The sequence below is a fragment of the Meles meles genome, chromosome 10 (genome assembly GCF_922984935.1).
Source record: "Meles meles chromosome 10, mMelMel3.1 paternal haplotype, whole genome shotgun sequence".
NCBI lineage: Eukaryota > Metazoa > Chordata > Mammalia > Carnivora > Mustelidae > Meles > Meles meles.
In genome coordinates, this window is record NC_060075.1 from 25,082,434 (window position 1) to 25,102,863 (window position 20,430).

At 39.7% G+C, this 20,430-nt stretch overlaps 1 protein-coding gene across 4 annotated transcripts in view; it reads left to right on the plus strand.

Moving 5' to 3' along the window:
- The window catches only part of GRM8 (glutamate metabotropic receptor 8), a 744,073-nt gene that overhangs the window by 318,604 nt on the left and 405,039 nt on the right, over positions 1-20,430 (plus strand). For all 4 annotated transcript variants that reach the window (XM_046019994.1, XM_046019996.1, XM_046019997.1 and 1 more), the window contains exons 4-6: positions 10,364-10,499; positions 10,974-11,128; positions 12,190-12,327. In XM_046019994.1, the coding sequence (XP_045875950.1) occupies positions 10,364-10,499; positions 10,974-11,128; positions 12,190-12,327 (429 nt within the window). The remainder of the gene's footprint in view (positions 1-10,363; positions 10,500-10,973; positions 11,129-12,189; positions 12,328-20,430) is intronic.

Here is a 20,430-nt window from a genome sequence, read left to right on the forward strand (position 1 = left end):
TTCCTCCTTCCACATTATTAATAAGAGATTTTGTTCTTAAAAATAAGCAACAACCAAAAATGTGATACTTTATCCTTTCAGATTGCTTTAACAAAACTTATCTTTTGAAATACTGGGGAGTTTTATAATCCTAGTTCTGTTGTCTGAGCTGGCCTGATTCCAGTTTTGTGCTGTTTATAGAGGTTGCCTTTCTTTGTGCAATAAATTCTCTCTGAAGAGGAGCTTTGAAATTAAGCAATAAAATTTCACTAATTATTTGACATATTCTGTCATTTTAGAGATACAATATCTTTGTTAAAGATAGTAAAGTGCCCCTTCAGATCCCCATTCAGCGAAGGACCCATTGGCATTGCCGTTAGAGCTGTTCTACTGGCCCTTGAAGGATGCAGAGAGCTGCCATGCCCAATTCTAACCCCACCGCTACCCTCCTACCTCAGGATGGGGCCCACATTCAATTGTTGGGGAATCTATAATGATCTAATTCAAAACAACCCTGGGAGCCCTTCTAGTCTCAGTGCTCCCTGTGGTGTTGGGAGCTTGTCGTTGGGCCACAGCCAGCTGGACTTCTGTGCTCAGAACTGCTTCCTTTCTTGACCCTCCAGAAGATGGAGGCCAAGGAGAAATATGCGTTATTAACCTCCTCCTAAGTGTCTGCTTCCTGGGGAACCCAACCTGTGATAACCTTGTCTCGGACACTTAAGACTCCCGCTTCTTATTGATCTATAGGAAATGTTAAGTGAAACAGAATGTATGGCTGTTTTCACAGCAACTATTGCTTCTTAATAGATGACATCATTAATAGTTTCATAGTTTTACTATTGTGTTTTTCTTTTAAGGGGTTAAATTCCAATTTTCAAGCCAGATCTTCAAAATACTTATGGACTCCCCTTGAAAAGAGACTTGGATCTTTAGGGTAGGAATTGGGGGGTTGAAGAAAAGAATGTAAGTAACTTTTCCCATTTTCTTACATTGAAGTTGCCCTACTCAGATTGTGTTGACCAATGATAGGTTTAAAGTGAGATCTAGTCATCTTATTTATGGCGTAGACAAATGGACAAGTATCACTTCTCAGAATTTTGGATATTTGGTAATATTATACAAAGAGTGGCGAAGGATTCAAGAATATGATGGGTTGACAATCTCATGTTTTAAGCCTGAATGCAACTATCTCCCCTGTCAGGTTTAGTGATAGTGCTTATCTGGTCATCATGATGATGATGATGATTAACAACAATAATAATGTAGCACATTTGTATATACCTTTATCATAATACTCCTTTAAATTTGATTCTCTTGACGTCACTGGGAGATGGTTATTATGGACCTTGTTACAGAAATGAGGAAACTGAGAGGTGAGAGGTTTGTCTCAGGTCACACAGAATTGACTCTCAGGTCTTCTGATGATGCCAGGTCTGTTTTCTTCTTCACTCCAATATCGTTTTGCACTGGCAAATCAACACGTGTGAACATACCTTTCACCTCTCAGACCTGAGACATCAGGCTACTCACCCATGAAATAAAGAGATAAACCTTGCAAAATGGGATTATTTATAAAATTTGCTCTTGAATCAAGGAGAGCAAATTATTGTGTCACCCTACAGATGGATGAACTAAGGCTAAGGTGGTATTCTAATTCTTGGCACCTGATAAAAACTGTTTTGGGAGGCAGACCCATTTCAGTGACAACTTCCTCTGAAATATCAGGTCCACATTTGCTTATTTCTTTTACATCACTTATTTTTTAACATGTAATTACATGCATCCTTTTGTTTCTCTACTTGACTGAGAGGTGTTTGAAGGTGGAACTGTCTCATATCTATTTCTCTGTGCCAGCAGTGCCTTAAAATAAGTCTTCCATCTTTCACCCAACAAAGGTTTGTTGAAAGCTTTTTGTGCCAAATACAGTGATAGGCGATATGGAGTATGGCGGTAAATGTGAAAGACAAGGTTCCAGTAGTCATACAGGCTATAGTCTAAGGTGAGAAAAAAAAAAAAAAAGAAAGAATATAAGTATCATGGTTGCTGCAGTGCAAAGGAGACATGGAATATGAAGGACTTGAGGAAAGTCTGAAGACATGCATTTGCAGGGATAATGGGAACGTTTTAAGGGTGAACCTTAAAGTTTAAACTGAAGAAGTTTAAGTCAGTTCTAAGAAATCTGCATAGATTCAAAGTATCTAGTATTGTATTTTTACAGCCGTAAGTGGATTTATAAGGGGAAACCTTCGGGTTTTTTAATGAATCTGTAAATTTGCTTTATTTTATTCCTCAATCATTTGTACCTACTTAACCATTAAGCAACAGGTATGGTCGATTGTGGTGATAGAAAAAGTTTAGACTTGGAGTCAGACAGACCTGGCTCTGAACCTGGGCTCCAGACTCTTGCTAGCTGTGATACCCTTGTTTCTCAGTGTCCTCATCAGATATATGTGATAATACCAGTCTTAGATTGCTGCCATTAGGACCAGTGAGGTATCAGTGAATGAGACTGAGAATGAATGGTCTTCTGTGTTGTGGAATGTACATAAACTGTTCAGTTCTGTCAATGATCTTCCAATTATTATTAAATAATCAAAAGAAAAAAATGTACACAGCAAGGAGATCAGACAGCAAATTCCAGAAAACAACCAGTTATAAATTCCTCCATGCAACATTCTTTTCCTACACTTTAGGAAAATGCTAAGCTTTAGAAATTATTTCTTGCGGAACTGGGAAGCCGACAGAACAGGAAAGTTGGTGTCCCTTGAATTGCATACAGTCAACACATCTGGAAAACAGATGCAGTAGACATATTCTGTCATGGAGGGCAACTCCTCTTCCTCCTGCTAATGCCAGGAGTCTAAATAAAGTCAGAGATATTTAAAAATGAAATCATTAGAATATGTAGGAAAGGTTGCTGCCTGCATTCTCCTCAAGGATTTTGATGGATTCCTTTCTCACATTGAGGTCCTTCATCCATTTTAAGTCTATTTTCGTGTGTGGTGTAAGGAAGTGTTCCAATTTCATTTTTCTGCATGTGGCTGTTCAATGTTCCCAGCACCATTTATTGAAGAGGCTGTCTTTTTTCCATTGGACATTCTTTCCTGCTTTGTCAAAGATTAGTTGACCATAGAGTTGAGGGTCTATTTCTGGGCTCTCTATTCTGTTTCATTGATCTATGTGTCTGTTTTTGTGCCAGTACCATGCTGTCTTGATGATGACAGCTTTGTAATAGAGCTTGAAGTCCGGAATTGTGATGCCACCAACTTTGGCTTTGTTTTTCAATATTCCTTTGGCTATTCGAGGTCTTTTCTGGTTCCATATAAATTTTAGAATTATTTGTTCCATTTCTTTGAAAAAAATGGATGGTATTTTGATAGGGATTGCATTAAATGTGTAGATTGCTTTAGGTAGCATAGACATTTTCACAATATTTATTCTTCCAATCCAGGAGCATGGAACATTTTTCCATTTCTTTGTGTCTTCCTCAATTTCTTTCATAAGTACTTTATAGTTTTCTGCATATAGATTCTTAGCCTCTTTGGTTAGGTTTATTCCTAAGTATCTTATAGTTTTGGGTGCAATTGTAAATGGGATTGACTCCTTAATTTCTCTTTCTTCTATCTTGTTGTTGGTGTACAGAAATGCAACTGATTTCTGTGCATTGATTTTATATCCTGACACTTTACTGAATTCCTGTACATGTTCTAGCAGTTTTGGAGTGGAGTCTTTTGGGTTTTTCACATATAGTATCATATCATCTGTGAAGAGTGATAGTTTGACTTCTTCTTTGCCAATTTGGATGCCTTTAATTTCTTTTTGTTGTCTGATTGCTGAGGCTAGGACTTCTAGTACTATGTTGAATAGCAGTGGTGATAATGGACATCCCTGCCGTGTTCCTGACCTTAACGGAAAAGCTTTCAGTTTTTCTCCATTGAGAATGATTTGCGGTGGGTTTTTCATAGATGGCTTTGATAATATTGAGGTATGCGCCCTCAGCTGCAGCAACATCTTCCTAGGAACATCAGCAAAGGCAAGGGAAGCAAGGGCAAAAATGAACTATTGGGATTTCATCAAGATCAAAAGCTTTTGCACAGCAAAGGAAACAGTTAACAAAACCAAAAGACAACTGACAGAATGGGAGAAGATATTTGCAAACGACATATCAGATAAAGGGCTAGTATCCAAAATCTATAAGGAACTTAGCAAACTCAACACCCAAAGAACAAACAATCCAATCAAGAAATGGGCAGAGGGGGGCACCTGGGTGGCTCGGTGGGTTAGGCCGCTGCCTTCGGCTCAGGTCATGATCTCAGGGTCCTGGGATCGAGTCCTGCATCGGGTTCTCTGCTCAGCAGGGAGCCTGCTTTCCTCTCTCTCTCTCTCTCTGCCTGCCTCTCTGTCTACTTGTGATCTCTCTCTGTCAAATAAATAAAATTAAAAAAAAAAAAAAAGAAATGGGCAGAGGACATGAACAGACATTTCTGCAAAGAAGACATCCAGATGGCCAACAGACACATGAAAAAGTGCTCCACATCACTCGGCATCAGGGAAATACAAATCAAAACCACAATGAGATATCACCTCACACCAGTCAGAATGGCTAAAATTAACAAGTCAGGAAATGACAGATGCTGGCGAGGATCCGGAGAAAGGGGAACCCTCCTCCACCGTTGGTGGGAATGCAAGCTGGTGCAACCACTCTGGAAAACAGCATGGAGGTTCCTCAAAATGTTGAAAATAGAGCTACCCTATGACCCAGTAATTGCACTACTGGGTATTTACCCTAAAGATACAAACGCAGTGATCCGAAGGGGCACGTGTACCTGAATGTTTATAGCAGCAATGTCTACAATAGCCAAACTATGGAAAGAACCTAGATGTCCATCAACAGATGAATGGATAAAGAAGAAGTGGTATATATACACAATGGAATACTATGCAGCCATCAAAAGAAATGAAATCTTGTCATTTGCATCGACATGGATGGAACTAGAGGGTATCATGCTTAGTGAAATAATTCAATCGGAGAAAGACAACTATCATATGATCTCCCTGATACGAGGAAGTGGAGATGCAACATGGGGGGTTAGGGGGATAGGAGAAAAATAAATGAAACAAGATGGGATTGGGAGAGAGACAAACCGTAAATGACTCTTAATCTCAGAAAACAAACTGGGGGTTGCTGGAGGGAGGTGGGGTTGGGAAAGGGGGAGGGGGTTATGGACATTGGGGAGGGTATGTGCTATCGTGAGTACTGTGAAGTGTGTAAACCTGGTGATTCACAGACCTGTACCCCTGGGGATAAAAATACATTATATGTTTATAAAAAAAAAAAAAAGGATGAATACCCAACTTTTGTAGCAACATAGACGGAACTGGAGGTGATTGTGCTGAGTGAAATAAGTCAAGCAGAGAGAGTCAAGTATCATATGGTTTCACTTATTTGTGGAGCATAACAAATGACATGGAGGACATTGGGAGATGGAGAGGAGAAGGAAGTTGGGGGAAATTGGAAGGGGAGGCAAACCATGAGAGACTATGGACTCTGAGAAACAACCTGGGGGTTTTGAAGGGTGGGGGTGGGAGGTTGGGGGAACCAGGTGGTGGGTAATAGGGAGGGCACGTGTTGCATGGAGCACTGGGTGTTGTGCAAAAACAATGAATACTGTTATGCTGAAAAAGTAAATAAATAAATTATAAACTGTTAAAAAAAAAGAATATGTAGGAAAGGTATTATAGGCATTGTAGGTATAAGTATTGGAAAACATCTCTGATGAAATATGAATGTTTGACTAAATTTCACTGGTGTTTTTACCAAACCCTAACAGTATATAATGACTTCTTTTGAAATCATAGGACCATTTCGGGGCTGGGGTGATGACATTTATTACTGCATTTTGATATTTCCTATGCAATCATCTTTCATCATTAGATAATTTTACATTATCATCTGGCTATTCTTATGTGTACATCTTGTCATTCAGTTATATTACAAGGTGCTGAAGATAGGCAATCTTTGAATGTCTGTAGCTCCTGAAACATAGTAGACCATGAGTGCTTTGGGATGGATTAACTGTTGGACTTTTTGACGGATGTGAAGATACAAACTGTGAATGAGTTTCAGGGCTAAATCTTCTAGTTCTAATCATTTGAGAAGTAATACAGTCCACAGTTTAATAAACTATCCATAAGGCATCAAACAGCAAGATGCCATAAGGAACAGGATCTCTATATTTGTTCAGCTGAAATAAATTAATTGTGTAGTCCCTCTTTCCAGGAAAACACAAATTGACCAGGCTGACAAGTATGAGGCATAAGCATAAAAGATATGAAATGGATTTAGAGCATGTAAAAATCCAACCTAACTAACTCAGCTTTTTACAAACAGAAAAGTTTGATAGATCTGTAGTGAATGAATAAATCAGTGAATTCAGACTACACTGTGTCTGGATCACCTGTTTGTCTCATCTGAAATAGTCATAATAAAATTTTTTCAGCCTTCATTTCTTCCAGCTATGGAGTCAGTAGTAATCTCAGAATGATATTTAGGATATGACATGTCTTTAATGGGATGCTTAAGTAATCACAGCAATTTAATTAAAAGGGCAGTTGTATTTGAAAACAGCTATTGTTCCCCAGAGTGTTACGGTTTTGTTCTCACATTTCTACAGTTACCTAATGTTTCTACTCATCAGTTTTTTATTTGTTTTTTGATTTTTAAAAACATGATGTAGTTCTCAACTTACCACTAGACTTTGTCTCAAAAGTTTTCTCTTCAAGGGGCGCCTGGGTGGCTCAGCGGGTTAAAAGCCTCTGCCTTCAGCTCAGGTCATGATCCCGGGGTACTGGGATCGAGCCCCGTGTCGGGCTCTCTGCTTAGCTGGGAGCCTGCTTCCTCCCCTCTCTCTCTCTCTCTGCCTGCCTCTCTGCCTACTTGTAATCTCTATCTGTCAAATAAATAAATCTTAAAAAAAAAAAAGTTTTCTCTTCAAAATATGTGTCGTTCCTTTCTGTTCACATTTGCTAGCCCCCTCTTCAAAGCTTGTAGTTTTTCAGAGCTCCGTCATTCACCTTTTCCTCTCTTTGGTCGGGGCACCTGGTTGGCTCAGTCAGTTAAGCATCTGACTTCAGCTTAGGTCATGATTCCAGGGTCCTGGGATCGAGCCCCATGTTGGGCTCTCTGCTGAGTGGGGAGTCTGCTTCTCCCTCTCCTCACACAAAGAAATAAATTTTAAATATATATATATTTTTTTTAATTACATGTTAATTTAATTTTATATTTATATATGTATATATATATGTGTGTGTGTGTGTGTGTGTGTGTATGATTTTCCCTCTGAGTGATCTGTTCACTTCCAACCCTTCAACTACCAACTACATCAGCTCCTGACAGAACTGTTACTACATTTTCTGTCTCTTTCTTTAGCTCCAGATCAGCTTCTTCAGTTTGATGTTGCATGGTTTTTTCAAAGACAACTTGTCCTGAGTCAAAAATCCTTCTTTTCTCCTCTATGTGCCTGTGCACCCGCCTGTGGTGCTTACTTGTGTAACGGTGACATCACGCAACTTGGTCACAAAGGCCAAAACCTTAGTGTCATGTTTAGTGGTTTCCCGTTACCTCACTACTTAGGTGAAGTCAGTGCAGCCTAAATATATAGAATTTTTACTTGTAACTCCTACCTCAATAAAGCCAGAAGAAAATAGTACGAAGCTTCTCTGATTCTAACTCAAATTCTAACAGCTCCAGTGGTTACTCCACTAGAACCAGCCCTAGTCACATTGTCTCAGGCATCGTTTTCCAGTGCCTCTTCCAATAACCTCCTCACGGACCTCAGGGCTTCCTGTCCTTTCCACTCCAGGTTGTCCTGTGCAACAGGCACCCGCCTCCATTTTTCTTCTGTGAAATGCAGTGTTCATTTCTGTGGGCCTCTTTAAAGAGGGAGAAGATAGAAACATTGAGTGAGGCAGTTAAACACTTTAATTATTCATAATCTTCCACAGGATCTGCTCAAGCCATGCTTGATCTGGCCCCCATGTACCGCTCGTCTTTGTCTCACACTTCTCTCCCTCTCACTCATTAGCTCTGCTGACTTGTTCCTGCCCTGCTCTTTCCTGCCCTTTCTCATGCTGCCTTCACCCATTCTCTCTTCTTTCTGACCCCAACACCACTTTAGGGAGACTTTTCCTCAACACTCCTCAATGTAAATTGAATGCCCTTGCTCTTCCTCATGGGACTTGCCATAATTTATAATTATATACTTATTTATGTCATTTTGTTCTATGTTAAGCCTATTTCACCTACAACATTTCTGAACTCTGCAGGTGGAGACGGTGTCGTTTTATTCACCATTGCATCCACAGCCCCTGTGCAGTATCTGGCAGATAGTGGGCATGTAATAAATATTTAATGAAAGAATGAATCAATCATCACAACTACTAGTAGCATATTGGTAGGCTAGCTATCTACAGGCTCTGTCTGTGGATTATGGGCAATTCCCACCCCCTAAAAAGGTTAGTAAGAGCATTGCTTATTGTAGGAATAACTTTGACCATGCTCTAACTTATGAGAGATATAACCTTCAGTACTCTAGCACTGTTATTTTACATTATTGCCACACATGGCAAGTCTGATCACAACACACTGGACACCCATTGTTTGGCTACCAGATATTTCTTCTTTATTTGGCTACCTGAGGTTTCTTCCTAAGGCATAAAACTCATCATGTAATTCTCCTACATATGGACTTTTAATGCATTCCCATTGTTTTCAAGATAAGGTACAAATTGTTTGGCATGTCTAACAAAGTCCTTCTCAAGCTGCGCCTGGCCATTCTTTTCAACTTCAGCCCCAACCGGTCTTGACCATAGGCCATAATCAAACATGATTCATACCTTGGCCTCTACCAGAAATGTCCCACTTTTGTCCCTAGATGGATGCATATTTGCTCTTTAAAATCCAGCCCTCTTAAGCGCCTGAGTTACTCCTTCCTGTGTGTTCCCATTGTGTAGGTATATCCTCTATTCTAAAATTTACCACATATTCTATGATCATTTATTGGGATGCCTGTCTCCCAGACTAGATGGTAACTCCTGGATTAGATTGTGTATTCCCAGTGTCCAGCCCAATATATAACATATAATGGAACCTAGTAATATTTGGGTGACTGAAAGTATTTGGCAATTGTTTGGGAGTAAAATGCCTTTGCTCACTGAAGCAATGTTATAAATGGTGATGTGATTTTCATCTGACTCAAAAAAAAAAAAAAAAGCCTATTTAAGCCATAATGGAACTGAAACATATTGCTAATATTCCTTTTTCTTCTAATATTAGAATATGTTCTCTTTCTATTCCACTGAGATTGAGAAACCCTGATAGGTAGCAGAGATCTTTTCTAAACTTTCTCTTTGGTTTCTCATTGCTTAGAAGGAGAAGCCAAAGAAAGAGTTCATTTCTTTCTTTCTTTCTCTCTCTCCCTTTCTTCCTTCCTTCCTTCCCTCTTTCTTTCTTTGTTTCTTTTCTTTTTTTTTTTTTCTTTTGGTATGATAATGGGATGGGATTTCTGCTATTTTGATTTTCTCAATGGAGACATAATATCAGCTGAGAGTTCGAATCTTTGGGACTTGCCTATGTCTCAGAGAGTCTCAAATACCACTTGTCTCATAACACACCATTTTGCTGATGCATAAAAATTTTGCTGTAATACTATGAGCTATAAAATGGAGTTAACTTTAAAGGAGGTCTACTAATACAAGTAGGAAAGGATCTTTTTACTTAATAAGTGGTCTCACCTATAAGACATACTTATTTTATTAAACTAGGCACTTGTTTTTCAACATACATCAAATGAATCAAAATTGCCATTCTTCTTTGTACTCTTTGACTCTCAATACACATTTTTTTTTTAAAGATTTTATTTATTTATTTGACAGGAGAGATCACAAGTAGGCAGAGAAGCAGGCAGAGAGAGAGAGAGGGAAGCAGGCTCCCTGCTGAGCAGAGAGCCCGATGCGGGACTTGATCCCAGGACCCTGAGATCATGACCTGAGCCGAAGGCAGCGGCTTAACCCACTGAGCCACCCAGGTGCCCCTCAATACACATTTTATAACCTTTGGTTTCATTATAGTTATCCACAAAACTAATGTTGAAACTTGGAAAATAAAACAACAACCCTAATGTATGATTAAATAATTGATGTCATTTATTTGATACATATTGTAATGTGAACAAACATGATTGCTTTCAATAGATGAGAATGACACGTTTTGAAATTCAATATACTTTGAATCATATGTTTTTATAAAGCAGCTAACCTCATTAAGTTGGTTAATTAAATAAGTGCCTTTTCTGAGTCACTCTCTCTCTCTTTCTTTTTAAAATAGGTGGTGTTTGCATTGCTCAATCACAGAAAATCCCACGTGAACCAAGACCTGGAGAATTTGAAAAAATTATCAAACGCCTGCTAGAAACACCTAATGCTCGGGCAGTGATTATGTTTGCTAATGAAGATGACATCAGGTGCTGATTAATTTTCTTCCTGGTGTAGGATCACATTTGCAACACACATCCTTTTTTAAAAAACATATTTCATATTCAATGTACCATCTTAGGAGATTTCACAGGAACTGCAACATTCTTATGCAATTCCAGACTACCTTCCTTCTGCTGCAGAGACACAACAGCCATCTAGTTTCTAAGTCTGAAATGGCTATAGAGTAAAACCTGAGCACTGAAAGAAATGAGACAAGTAAGGATGATAGCCAGAATGATGTGAATGAGGTTAAGGATGAGGCTGATTAACAGGTGCTGGAGCTGAAGTCTCCAGATTATTTCCTTTAGAAATGATAAAATCCAAGCAGTTAGTGATTGACGAGTTAATTAAAACAGTGACATACTGAGTGCATATAATTTGATATAACTGGTCTTATAACATTCCTAAGTGTAGTGTTTCTTGATAAATATGGTATGTTTTATTCCTTTTTATTCCTATAGGAGGATATTGGAAGCAGCAAAGAAATTAAACCAAAGTGGTCATTTTCTCTGGATTGGCTCAGATAGTTGGGGATCCAAAATAGCACCTGTTTATCAACAAGAGGAGATTGCAGAAGGGGCTGTGACGATTTTGCCCAAAAGAGCATCAATTGATGGTAAGGACAAGCCATGGAAACTTTGTTTCATTCCAATTGAATCAAAGCTGAAAGGCAAAACCAGTGTATCACCATAGGATGAAATGCACCCATTGTCGATGACTCTGGATAGAATTTTTAATTCTGATGGTAGAATTACCAAGACAGTAACTCTTTAACCCAGCATATACTTTTAATTAGAAAAGAGTACCCATTAGATTTTTTTCTTAAAAAGAAGGGAGTTAGAGTTGTCCTTAGCTATTTCCACGATGTTGCCCTCTGACCTTGCATATTTCTATGGCACAGATGATGGTTACAGCACTGTCATGGGGAGAGGGCTGCTTTATAAAAAATGGAAACATGAGGCTGGGCTGACCCTATGGGTACATTAACGTAACAGCAAAGATATGGAGCCTCCCTGAAAGGAAGACTGTCTCGCAGATAACCTTTCCAATGGTCTTAGCAGTGACTGAAATGCCTACCTTCTCCATTATCTTCTGGAGAAGACATTAGTTCCAGCTGGTCTCCCTTCAATGAAGTGGTCCCCTGAGCAGGCTGACACTTCGGCCCCTTACCCCTGACGCCATAATATTACATCAGCACTGATTAGTTTATTGGATTAGCTGAAAATGGGACATATAGGACAGATATATTTTGAGTGAAGTAGAAGCATAGAAACCTGGAGAATTGATTCCTGCTAGGAGACAGAGAGAAGAAAGAGAAAAGTGTGAGTTGGTTCTGAATATACAGCAGAAGTTTGCTGGTGGCTGCAATGTAGAGGAGCGGGGAGCTTGCAAGGATGACTCCAACAACAGGCTCTCCTCTTCCATTCATCTGTTGAGCCAGGTGCCTAAATGGTGAACAGCAAGGGTGATAATATTGTCCACTGATTACCCTTGGCCTTTACCATATGGGAAGACTGATTTCTGGGCTACTGGTTCCTCCCGTTTGTTAATACTTTTTTTTTTCTTTTCCCTCATGCAATGATCACAACATAACTTAATTTCCATTCAAAAGCTCTGACAGTATTTGGTTTTACTTTTGAAAGAATATTAAAATCATAACTTTCTTCTCTAAAATAGGGTTTGATCGCTATTTTAGAAGCCGAACTCTTGCCAATAATCGAAGAAATGTGTGGTTTGCAGAATTTTGGGAGGAGAATTTTGGATGCAAGTTAGGATCACATGGAAAGAGGAACAGTCATATAAAGAAATGCACAGGTAACCACAGAAATGTTTTCCTTGGTGCTTTAATGTTTTATCATTACCTGAGAAATGAAGTTTTTCGGTATGGATAATGATCTATTCATGTCTCTTACTAGTTTCTCATCAGGGTTGAGCATACGCTGATCATTCAGCAAACCTCTTTGTACGCATTGGTTCTTAGAGTTGACATGTATTTCTTGACCCCATGCAATGTGCCCAATACTGGAGTATTTGAATTCTATTTAAAAACATTTATTGAGTTTCTGCTATGTGCAAAACACCTTAATAGGTTTGGTGAGGTACAGACAAATCAGCAGAAATGATACTGGTCTCCAGGTGCTTAACATGTAGTGAAGTTGATGATCATAATACACGATATACGAGAATCACTTTTTTTCACTATTTCAACCCATGTCCCCTATAATACAATTATCCCCCATATCGTGCATGGTTCTTGCAGCTATGATTTTTTGATGCTTTATCTCCTATATCATGTGCTTCAAAATAATAGTGATATTAAATGTACATATTTTGAATGCAAGAATGAAACATTTTTTATTTTCAGATAACATGATGATGTACATAGAACCATGTATGGAATTTTAAAAATTAGAGTTAAGTACTCAATTTAGCAAAACCATAGACACAAGGTCAATATAAAAAACATTTTTAACTGTATATATCTCTATGTATCTCTCTCTGTATGGTTTCTTTTATAGAAACGAACATGTGGAAAATGAAATTTAAAGAATCCTGTTAATAGCACGATCAACAAACATAAAACATCAGGGATAATTTTAACAAAGATGCATAAATCTTCTACACCGAATACTACAAAACTTGAATGAGCCTTTTATAACCATATACCCCTCTCTTATCTACCCATCAGACCCATATTTTGATAGATTCTCCTTTCCCTGTAATCCCTCTGATCACTTCCTTTGGAAATAGCTGCTCAATAGAAGGTATAATATGATCAATGCTAGAGCAGACGTATACGCAGAGTAAGGACGGGATGTGAAAAATGGGTAACACGCTTGGAGGGGTCTGACTTCAGGCTTCCTGCATGCCAGGAACCCTTCCAGGAACTGGAACGGAGATGAAGTCTGTGCTCACGGGCCTTACACTGTAGTGTGAGGAGACAGACAGTAAATAAGGAAGTAGATAAATGAACAGAGATTTCCAGATGCTAAGATGTGCTTCCGGGAAATACAAGGGAATGAATGTGAAAAGCTGAGCAGGTGGTATTGGCCAGGAGGGTGACCAGTAGGCTGTGCAGTCACAGAATGCTTCTCCAAGCAGGTGACGTTTGAGATGAGACCTGCATGGTAAGATGTTGTCAGCCACATGAAGATATGATGGCAAACTATCCCAGGATCTAGGGCAAGTCTCCCTCATTGAAGCCACTGGTGATGGGGGGTAGGGAGGAACAAGGTGGCTGGAGTGCGGGAGGGAGGGTAGTAAGTGAGAGGGAGAGTGATGGCCAAGGAGGCTAAAGAGATAGGCTGGGGTCACATCATGCAAGGTCTTCAAGTTATTTCTAGAAACTCGAGTGCTGGGGCAGGGCTGGGGGGTTAGATTTTATCCTACCTATAGGATAGGATCTAGGCTTTGGATCTAGGGCATTGCTCAGGTACCTGTTTTCAAGCAGATTCCCCTGACAGAGGTGTGAGGAGGGCTGGAGATCAGGAAAGAAAAAGGGGAAAAGTCAGTTAGGGCCCTTCTGCTATTTCTGGTGATGGACAGTCACAGCCTGAACAAGGATGCGCAGGTCCGGACAGAACACAGATGAAGAAGTCCTGGGAAGTCGCATTGATAGCACGTGGTGACGAACACTGGTGTGGGGTTAAGAGATGGAAGCTCTGAACATGAACTCTCTACCAGCTAGGCCTAGGAAAAGGGTGATGTCATTAGTTAGCAGAGAAGACAGAATGAATGGTAGATAGGGAAGGGAGAGACTTGAATTTGGCTTTTAGGTGGCCCCATGAAACTGCCCAGCAGGTGGCAGCATAAGGTCTGAGACCCCACAGAGAATCCAGCACTAAAAATACAAGCTCTTGCTTGTCAGATGGAGTCCTGGAAGTTAAGGACCAGGGCAGAGATGCAATTGCCAAAGGAGTTGGAGCAGAGCTGAGGGATGACGACTGAAGATTCTAGGGGAGGAGCCAGGAAAAACCAGTGAGCATGGTGAGGGGTGCCATCTCAGTGAGCCGAAGAAAAGATGGCGTGCATGTCAGTGCTGCTGAGAGGCTTTGCTGAGAAGTGTGACAGACTCAGATCGTGAGAGGCTGAGACAGAGCCAGAAGAGAGGAAATGGGGGAAAGAATGCCTTTTTTAAAAGCCTGGCAAAGAAAAAAAAAAAAATTAGGTCTGGTGAAAAACTTGAGAAAGAAGCAGGGTTACAGAAATTTGCTTCAGGATAGGGCACACTTGAGCGTGTTTTCAGAGAAATATAATATGCAGAAGGAGTAGATAGAGAAAGAGAAATTAGCTGTGGGTGAGGATCTTGACAGTTACTTTAGGGAGAGGCATTAAAAGGGAAGTTTACCTTGAAATAATGTGATTGAGTTGGGGAAAAAAGATACACACAGAACTGTACAGAAGTAGAGGGGGGAAATCCTATAATTAAAAGCTAGATTTAGACATAGATATTTCTTCAGAATATATAACTGTAAGTTCAAGTTATGAAATTCAAAACTTCCTGGAAGAGATAAGTGTTTGATACGAAAGATTTGAGAAGGAGCATCCAAGATGAGGGAAAAGGTGGGCCAGCAGGGCAAAGGCACAGAGTAGGACATAGCATGGAGACATGGGAAGCACAGGGAAGGGGTGAGTGTATTGGAAAGAACGGTGCATGTTAAGGAATAATGGGAAATAAAGAGGGTCCAGTTTATAGAAGGATGTGAAAGGGGAGTGTATGGAGTAACTTCTATGCATTCACTCAGACATATTTTACATTGGGCTTAGTTCTGACTTCTGAGTGTTACTATTTGATTGTGTATATATGTTCACAGCCCACTCTTGTTTAGACCCTAAGAATGAGAGTCTACCATTTTCTCTCTCTATGTATATACAAAGTTGGTAGGAAATTAGTTATTAAATAATCATAATTTTTAATAGACTGTTTTTGGAATCTAAACTCTTATTTTCTCTAAACTCCTGTTTTCCAAAAAAAAAAAAAAGTTGATATCTGTGGATGTCCTTTCAGCGCTTGTGGATGGTGTGTGCTGATACTTATTTCGAGCGTAGTTCTGACCTGGGTTATGGTACAGTCCAGAGTTGGTGGCATGCCTGCTACAGAGTCCTTCAACTGATTTGGGTGTTGCTAACAACTGGAAAAGTCTCTCCCGTTAGAACTATTTCTAGTGCCATGAAAATGGTGTTTAAGTGCTAGGGCAAGTGCACCCTTAGGGAATGGGATTAGTAAACAGAGTTTCAGGCAAATTCCATTGTGAGTGATACTGAAATAACTTGTTTCTGGGTGGAAAAGAAATAAATGAGGCAATGTTCTAGCTTAATTTGTTTTTAGATATATTTATTTCTTTGAGAAAGAGAGAGAGAGAGGGAGCACACATGCGTGCAAGCAGGGGGAGGAGTAGAGGGAGGAGGGAAAGGGAGAAAGAAGCAGATTCCCCAAGGGAGTGCAGAGCCTGCTTTGGGGGCTCCATCTCACAACCCTGAGATCATGACCTGAGCCAAAATCAAGAGTCGGACATTCAACTGACTGAGCCACCTGGGCACCCCAAAACTTATTTTTTTTTTCCAACAGTAACACGTGAATATTTCCAGATGTTGAGAGAAGTCGTGTGTGCCTCACATTACCATCAACACTCAGTCTTCGTCTCTGTTTTGGGGGAAGAAACATGATCTGTCACATTAGTGGTCAAATGTTCTTAAGAAGGAAAACCTGTGCATATTCATGAGTAGGGGTGTCCAGGGTTTGAAAATTATTTTTTTTTAAGATTTTATTTATTTATTTGCAGAGAGAGAGATATCATAAGTAGGCAGAGAGAGAGGGGGAAGCAGGTTCCCCGCTGAGCAGAGAGCCCGATGTGGGGCTTGATCCCAGGACCCTGAGATCAAGACCTGAGCAGAAGGCAGAGGCTCAACCCACTGAACCACACAGGCGCCCCTGAAAATTATTTATATTTCCAATTTGTCTAATTCCATCCAATGCAGAAATGAATGAATATACATGTGCACGTTTCAAAATTGGGCCCTTACAGAGTTCATGTTTAACCATCCACAGTGAGTCAAAAAGTTAGGGAACTGCATGAGAGAGAATATCGACAGGGGCCTTTTTGCTGCATTTAGGGTATCATTTGTGGGTTATGTTCTGAGTCAAATTTTATACTGGGCAAAGATAATCTGTGAACGTAACTATTTGCTTCCATTGAGAGCGGTACTGGCAATGTATTTACATGGATAAGAGAGTGCTTCCCAGCAGTGGGGGGGCTTCTGTCTTACCCATTTTCCAGAGGTAGAATGTCTTCAAGCAGTGAGGAGCACCCTCTTCTTAAAATTAACTTGGTGCTAACAGTTTTCTGAGATGATTTTCCCCCCTAGAATCTCAGGAAAGCTTTCAAAAAGATGTGATATTACTGTTAACTTTGATATGCTGGCCCAATTCCAAAGTGAAACAATTCCTACCATCCACTTAGCTATTTATGTAGTTATTATTGCTTCTGAGAGCTGCCGAGTTCTGAAAGCTACTACTACTTAATCCTACTTAAAATTCCCTTTGTCTCTCTCTCGAGAAGAAAGGATTCTTTTGTGTTTGTTCTCAGTGGTGATGGGTGTTATTTTATAGACATTTATCTGACCTCTCTCTCTTTTCACCCTCCTTCCTTTGTTCCACTCCCAGTCTTCATGCCTCTCCACTCCTCACAACCCAGACACCCACAGCACCCCCATCCCCCTCTCCCCCCGAGAATGGTGGGTCTTTATCATCTCTCCCTGTCCTTGCACGTTTTTCACAGACCCATTTCCCCACTCGGGCTTCTGCCTGCGCTCCTCTCCCACTGTTCCCCTTCACCACCTTTTGTCTTTTTCCTATACTTTCTCCCATCAGTCCCTAATCTGCCGTGGTTTTGTCCAGCAAGAATATCATCGGTAGTGGAGAGTTTTTCTTTTGAGGTCTTGCTTGACTTTTTTATGGCTGTCATTCTGATTTCTCACCTTCCGTGGTGAGACCTGATAGTGAATATTACAGGCCTGGAGTATGTGGGAAGTCGTCCTAGGTCTATGCTCCCCAGAGGCAGACTCCCTCTGGGCTCATGCTGTGTCCTGGACTTCGTTTCTTCCATGTGAATTGTGAAGAGCTCTCTGTGCCCTTATGAAAACAGCATCCCTGACCAACCCAATATATTCAGTCGGCCCCATAGAGCATCTTAAAACCTTCCCTTGCCTCAGTCATCCATGCGTTATTATGACTCACTTGTTTATTCATTTTGGATGACCTTCCTTATGCCAAACCCTGTGCTACAGAGACAGAGACAGAGAACCAACCACTCTTGCCCTTTGATTGCTTACACGCATGTGCACTGTCTTACCTACAGCATTTGAAGTGCTTTCCTTGTCTGTTGGCTTTTAATCCTTAGCCAGGAAGTTAGAACACTGCTGCTTAGCCTGCATATGGCTGACACTCCGATGCTAAATGGTGGTGAGCATATGCACTTGAAATGGCCTATTGATTCTTATTTATGATGATAGAAATAGTGGTAATGGAAAAAGCAATGCACAGATATGTTTCTTCCCACAAACAAGCAATTTTGTCAGTGAACCAAATAGCAGGCTCAATAATTAGCTCCCTGAAAGGCCTGCCAATGTATTATCTAGAGCCAGAATAACTAACTAGGTGACTTTTCAGGTGTAACTACCTCTCCACAGTCTTCTCTTGGTTTGGGAGGCTGTGGAAGGTGGAAGCTTTCACCCATTCACCCAGGACTCATAGAGACCATGTGAGTGAGTTGGGTAGTTAGCAAAAGGGATAGATTTAGATAATTTGATTTGGTGACTCAGGATGAAGGGAAACTAAGATAACTTTCCCTGTGCAAAAATATGTTCTGCCATTCTTAAATGCTCCTTGCCCCTTGCCTAGAGTAAAACTCTGGGTGACGGTGTCCTTACATTAGCACCGTGGGGTGGTTGTTAGCCCATATGCTGCTGTTCTTAGTGAGTAAAACAGCAGCAACCCCAGAATGACTTATTTATGCCACTTCTGAGATTCCATATTGAATTTCAATAGATGGCAAAACAGGCATTGATTTCAGACATACTAGATTTCAAAATTTCAGAGCTTGGACGTAAAATCAAGATCATTCTAGATGAAGAAACAGGAACCCAGGAAGATTAAGTGAATTGTTGAAAATTCACATAGTCTCAGAGCAACAACTAGAATCTCTGTCTGTTTTATTTAAGTTTATCCTTAACTTTTATATCCTCATTTTATTTTATTATTTACTTATTTCAGAGTGTTACCACATAGTTGGAAAATACTTTTTTCTCTTTATAATACTTATTGTGTAAGAGCAAAGCATTATGGAATTTTAAAATCAGCTATGAAATGAAACAGAAGTAACATATTGGGTTGGTACCTAATCCTATAGAAAATGGCATTTTAATATTCTTCATATTGATTTTCAATTATACATGTAGTATTTGTGAGTGGGTCTTAGACAGAATATACTTTTTATCCATTTCCCACCCCTCCTGCCCTTTATAAAAGTAGACCTAAAACTATATTTTTTAAAAATAGGAGAGCTTATCAACTGTAAGTTTTTATAACTCTAAGTCCAGTAGCATACTGAGTTATAGCAATTCACTTTCCTAAATTAATTTTCTCATTTATTCATTCCCTTATAGAAAAACTCACTTATTTTAAATCAGTTCAAGAAGCACTATAATGTATAATAACACTTATAGAACTTTTGTGTGCACATGAATTACCTGAGCATCTGGTTAAAATTCATAGGTCTGGGGTGAGGCATTCTGCATTTCTAACAAGTCTCAGGTGATGTAGATGCCAGCGGGCTCTGGGCCACACTTTGAGGAACAGGGGATATTACATTTAGTTTATAGAGGTAGCAAAAGCACCTGATGTTCAGTTGGCAGAATAAATATTCAACTATGCTAAAGATTACTGATAAACCCAAGGTATTCTACAAAAGATCATTTAAATAAGGTTTTAAATTGTCAAATGCAAAAATCTATAATCAAAAGTCTATGTTGTATATACAATCTTCAATAAGTATTTATTCAGTAAAGTATAAAGTTACAGTAGTGTGTGTGTGTGTGTGTGTGTGTGTGTGTGTGTGTGTCCTCATTAGGAAATTTGGAAGTGGGAAGCTTAGTTACTAAATTTAAAGAAATGTACACAGATGCACCTGTATCTTCAAAATCTGCAAAGTAGATTACAAAGTTTGCCATGTCAGTAACCAAGAGTACTCTGAAAACTTAGAAATTATACCATCAGTCGTAAGTGTACATAGAGTAAAGGAGTTGGAAAGGTTCCTAGAGATCATTTTGCTTCATCCTTTCATTTTACAGAAAAGGAAATTGAGGTGGTTTAAGTGGTTTAAGTGTGTTGTTCAAAGCCTTATAGCCGCCTGAAGGTGATGGTAGGACTGAAATCATTTGATACTTGGTCCTTTCCTCAATCCCTTCCTGCTCAGAAGGCCTTTGCCAGCAAGGATCTGAGTTGTACAGATCCATTCTACTATATTTTCCCAGTATAGTATCCTAAATGTTTCCCCAATGGCCACCGAAGTTTAAGTATCCCCTCTTTCTGACCCTCCTTGACTACTAAGGAGGTCAGATGGATGCTTGTGGTCTGGGAAACACTAATACTGCTACATCTGTAGAAGCATAAGAAATACCCTTTGATTAGAATGAACCTCAAGGATCCATAAACTCTCCATTTTTCAGGGAATAACTTAAAACAGAGAAACACCTATGCTACAGAGACAGAATGAATTTAGAAATCTAGGAAACCCTTTCTGCAGAGCACACAGTGGACTCCAATATTAGCTTGATAGTTTGGGAGTCCCACAAATCTGGGTGAACATGGTTTCTGGAATATTACACGGAAGGGCTAAGAAACAGAAAAGGAAATATAGA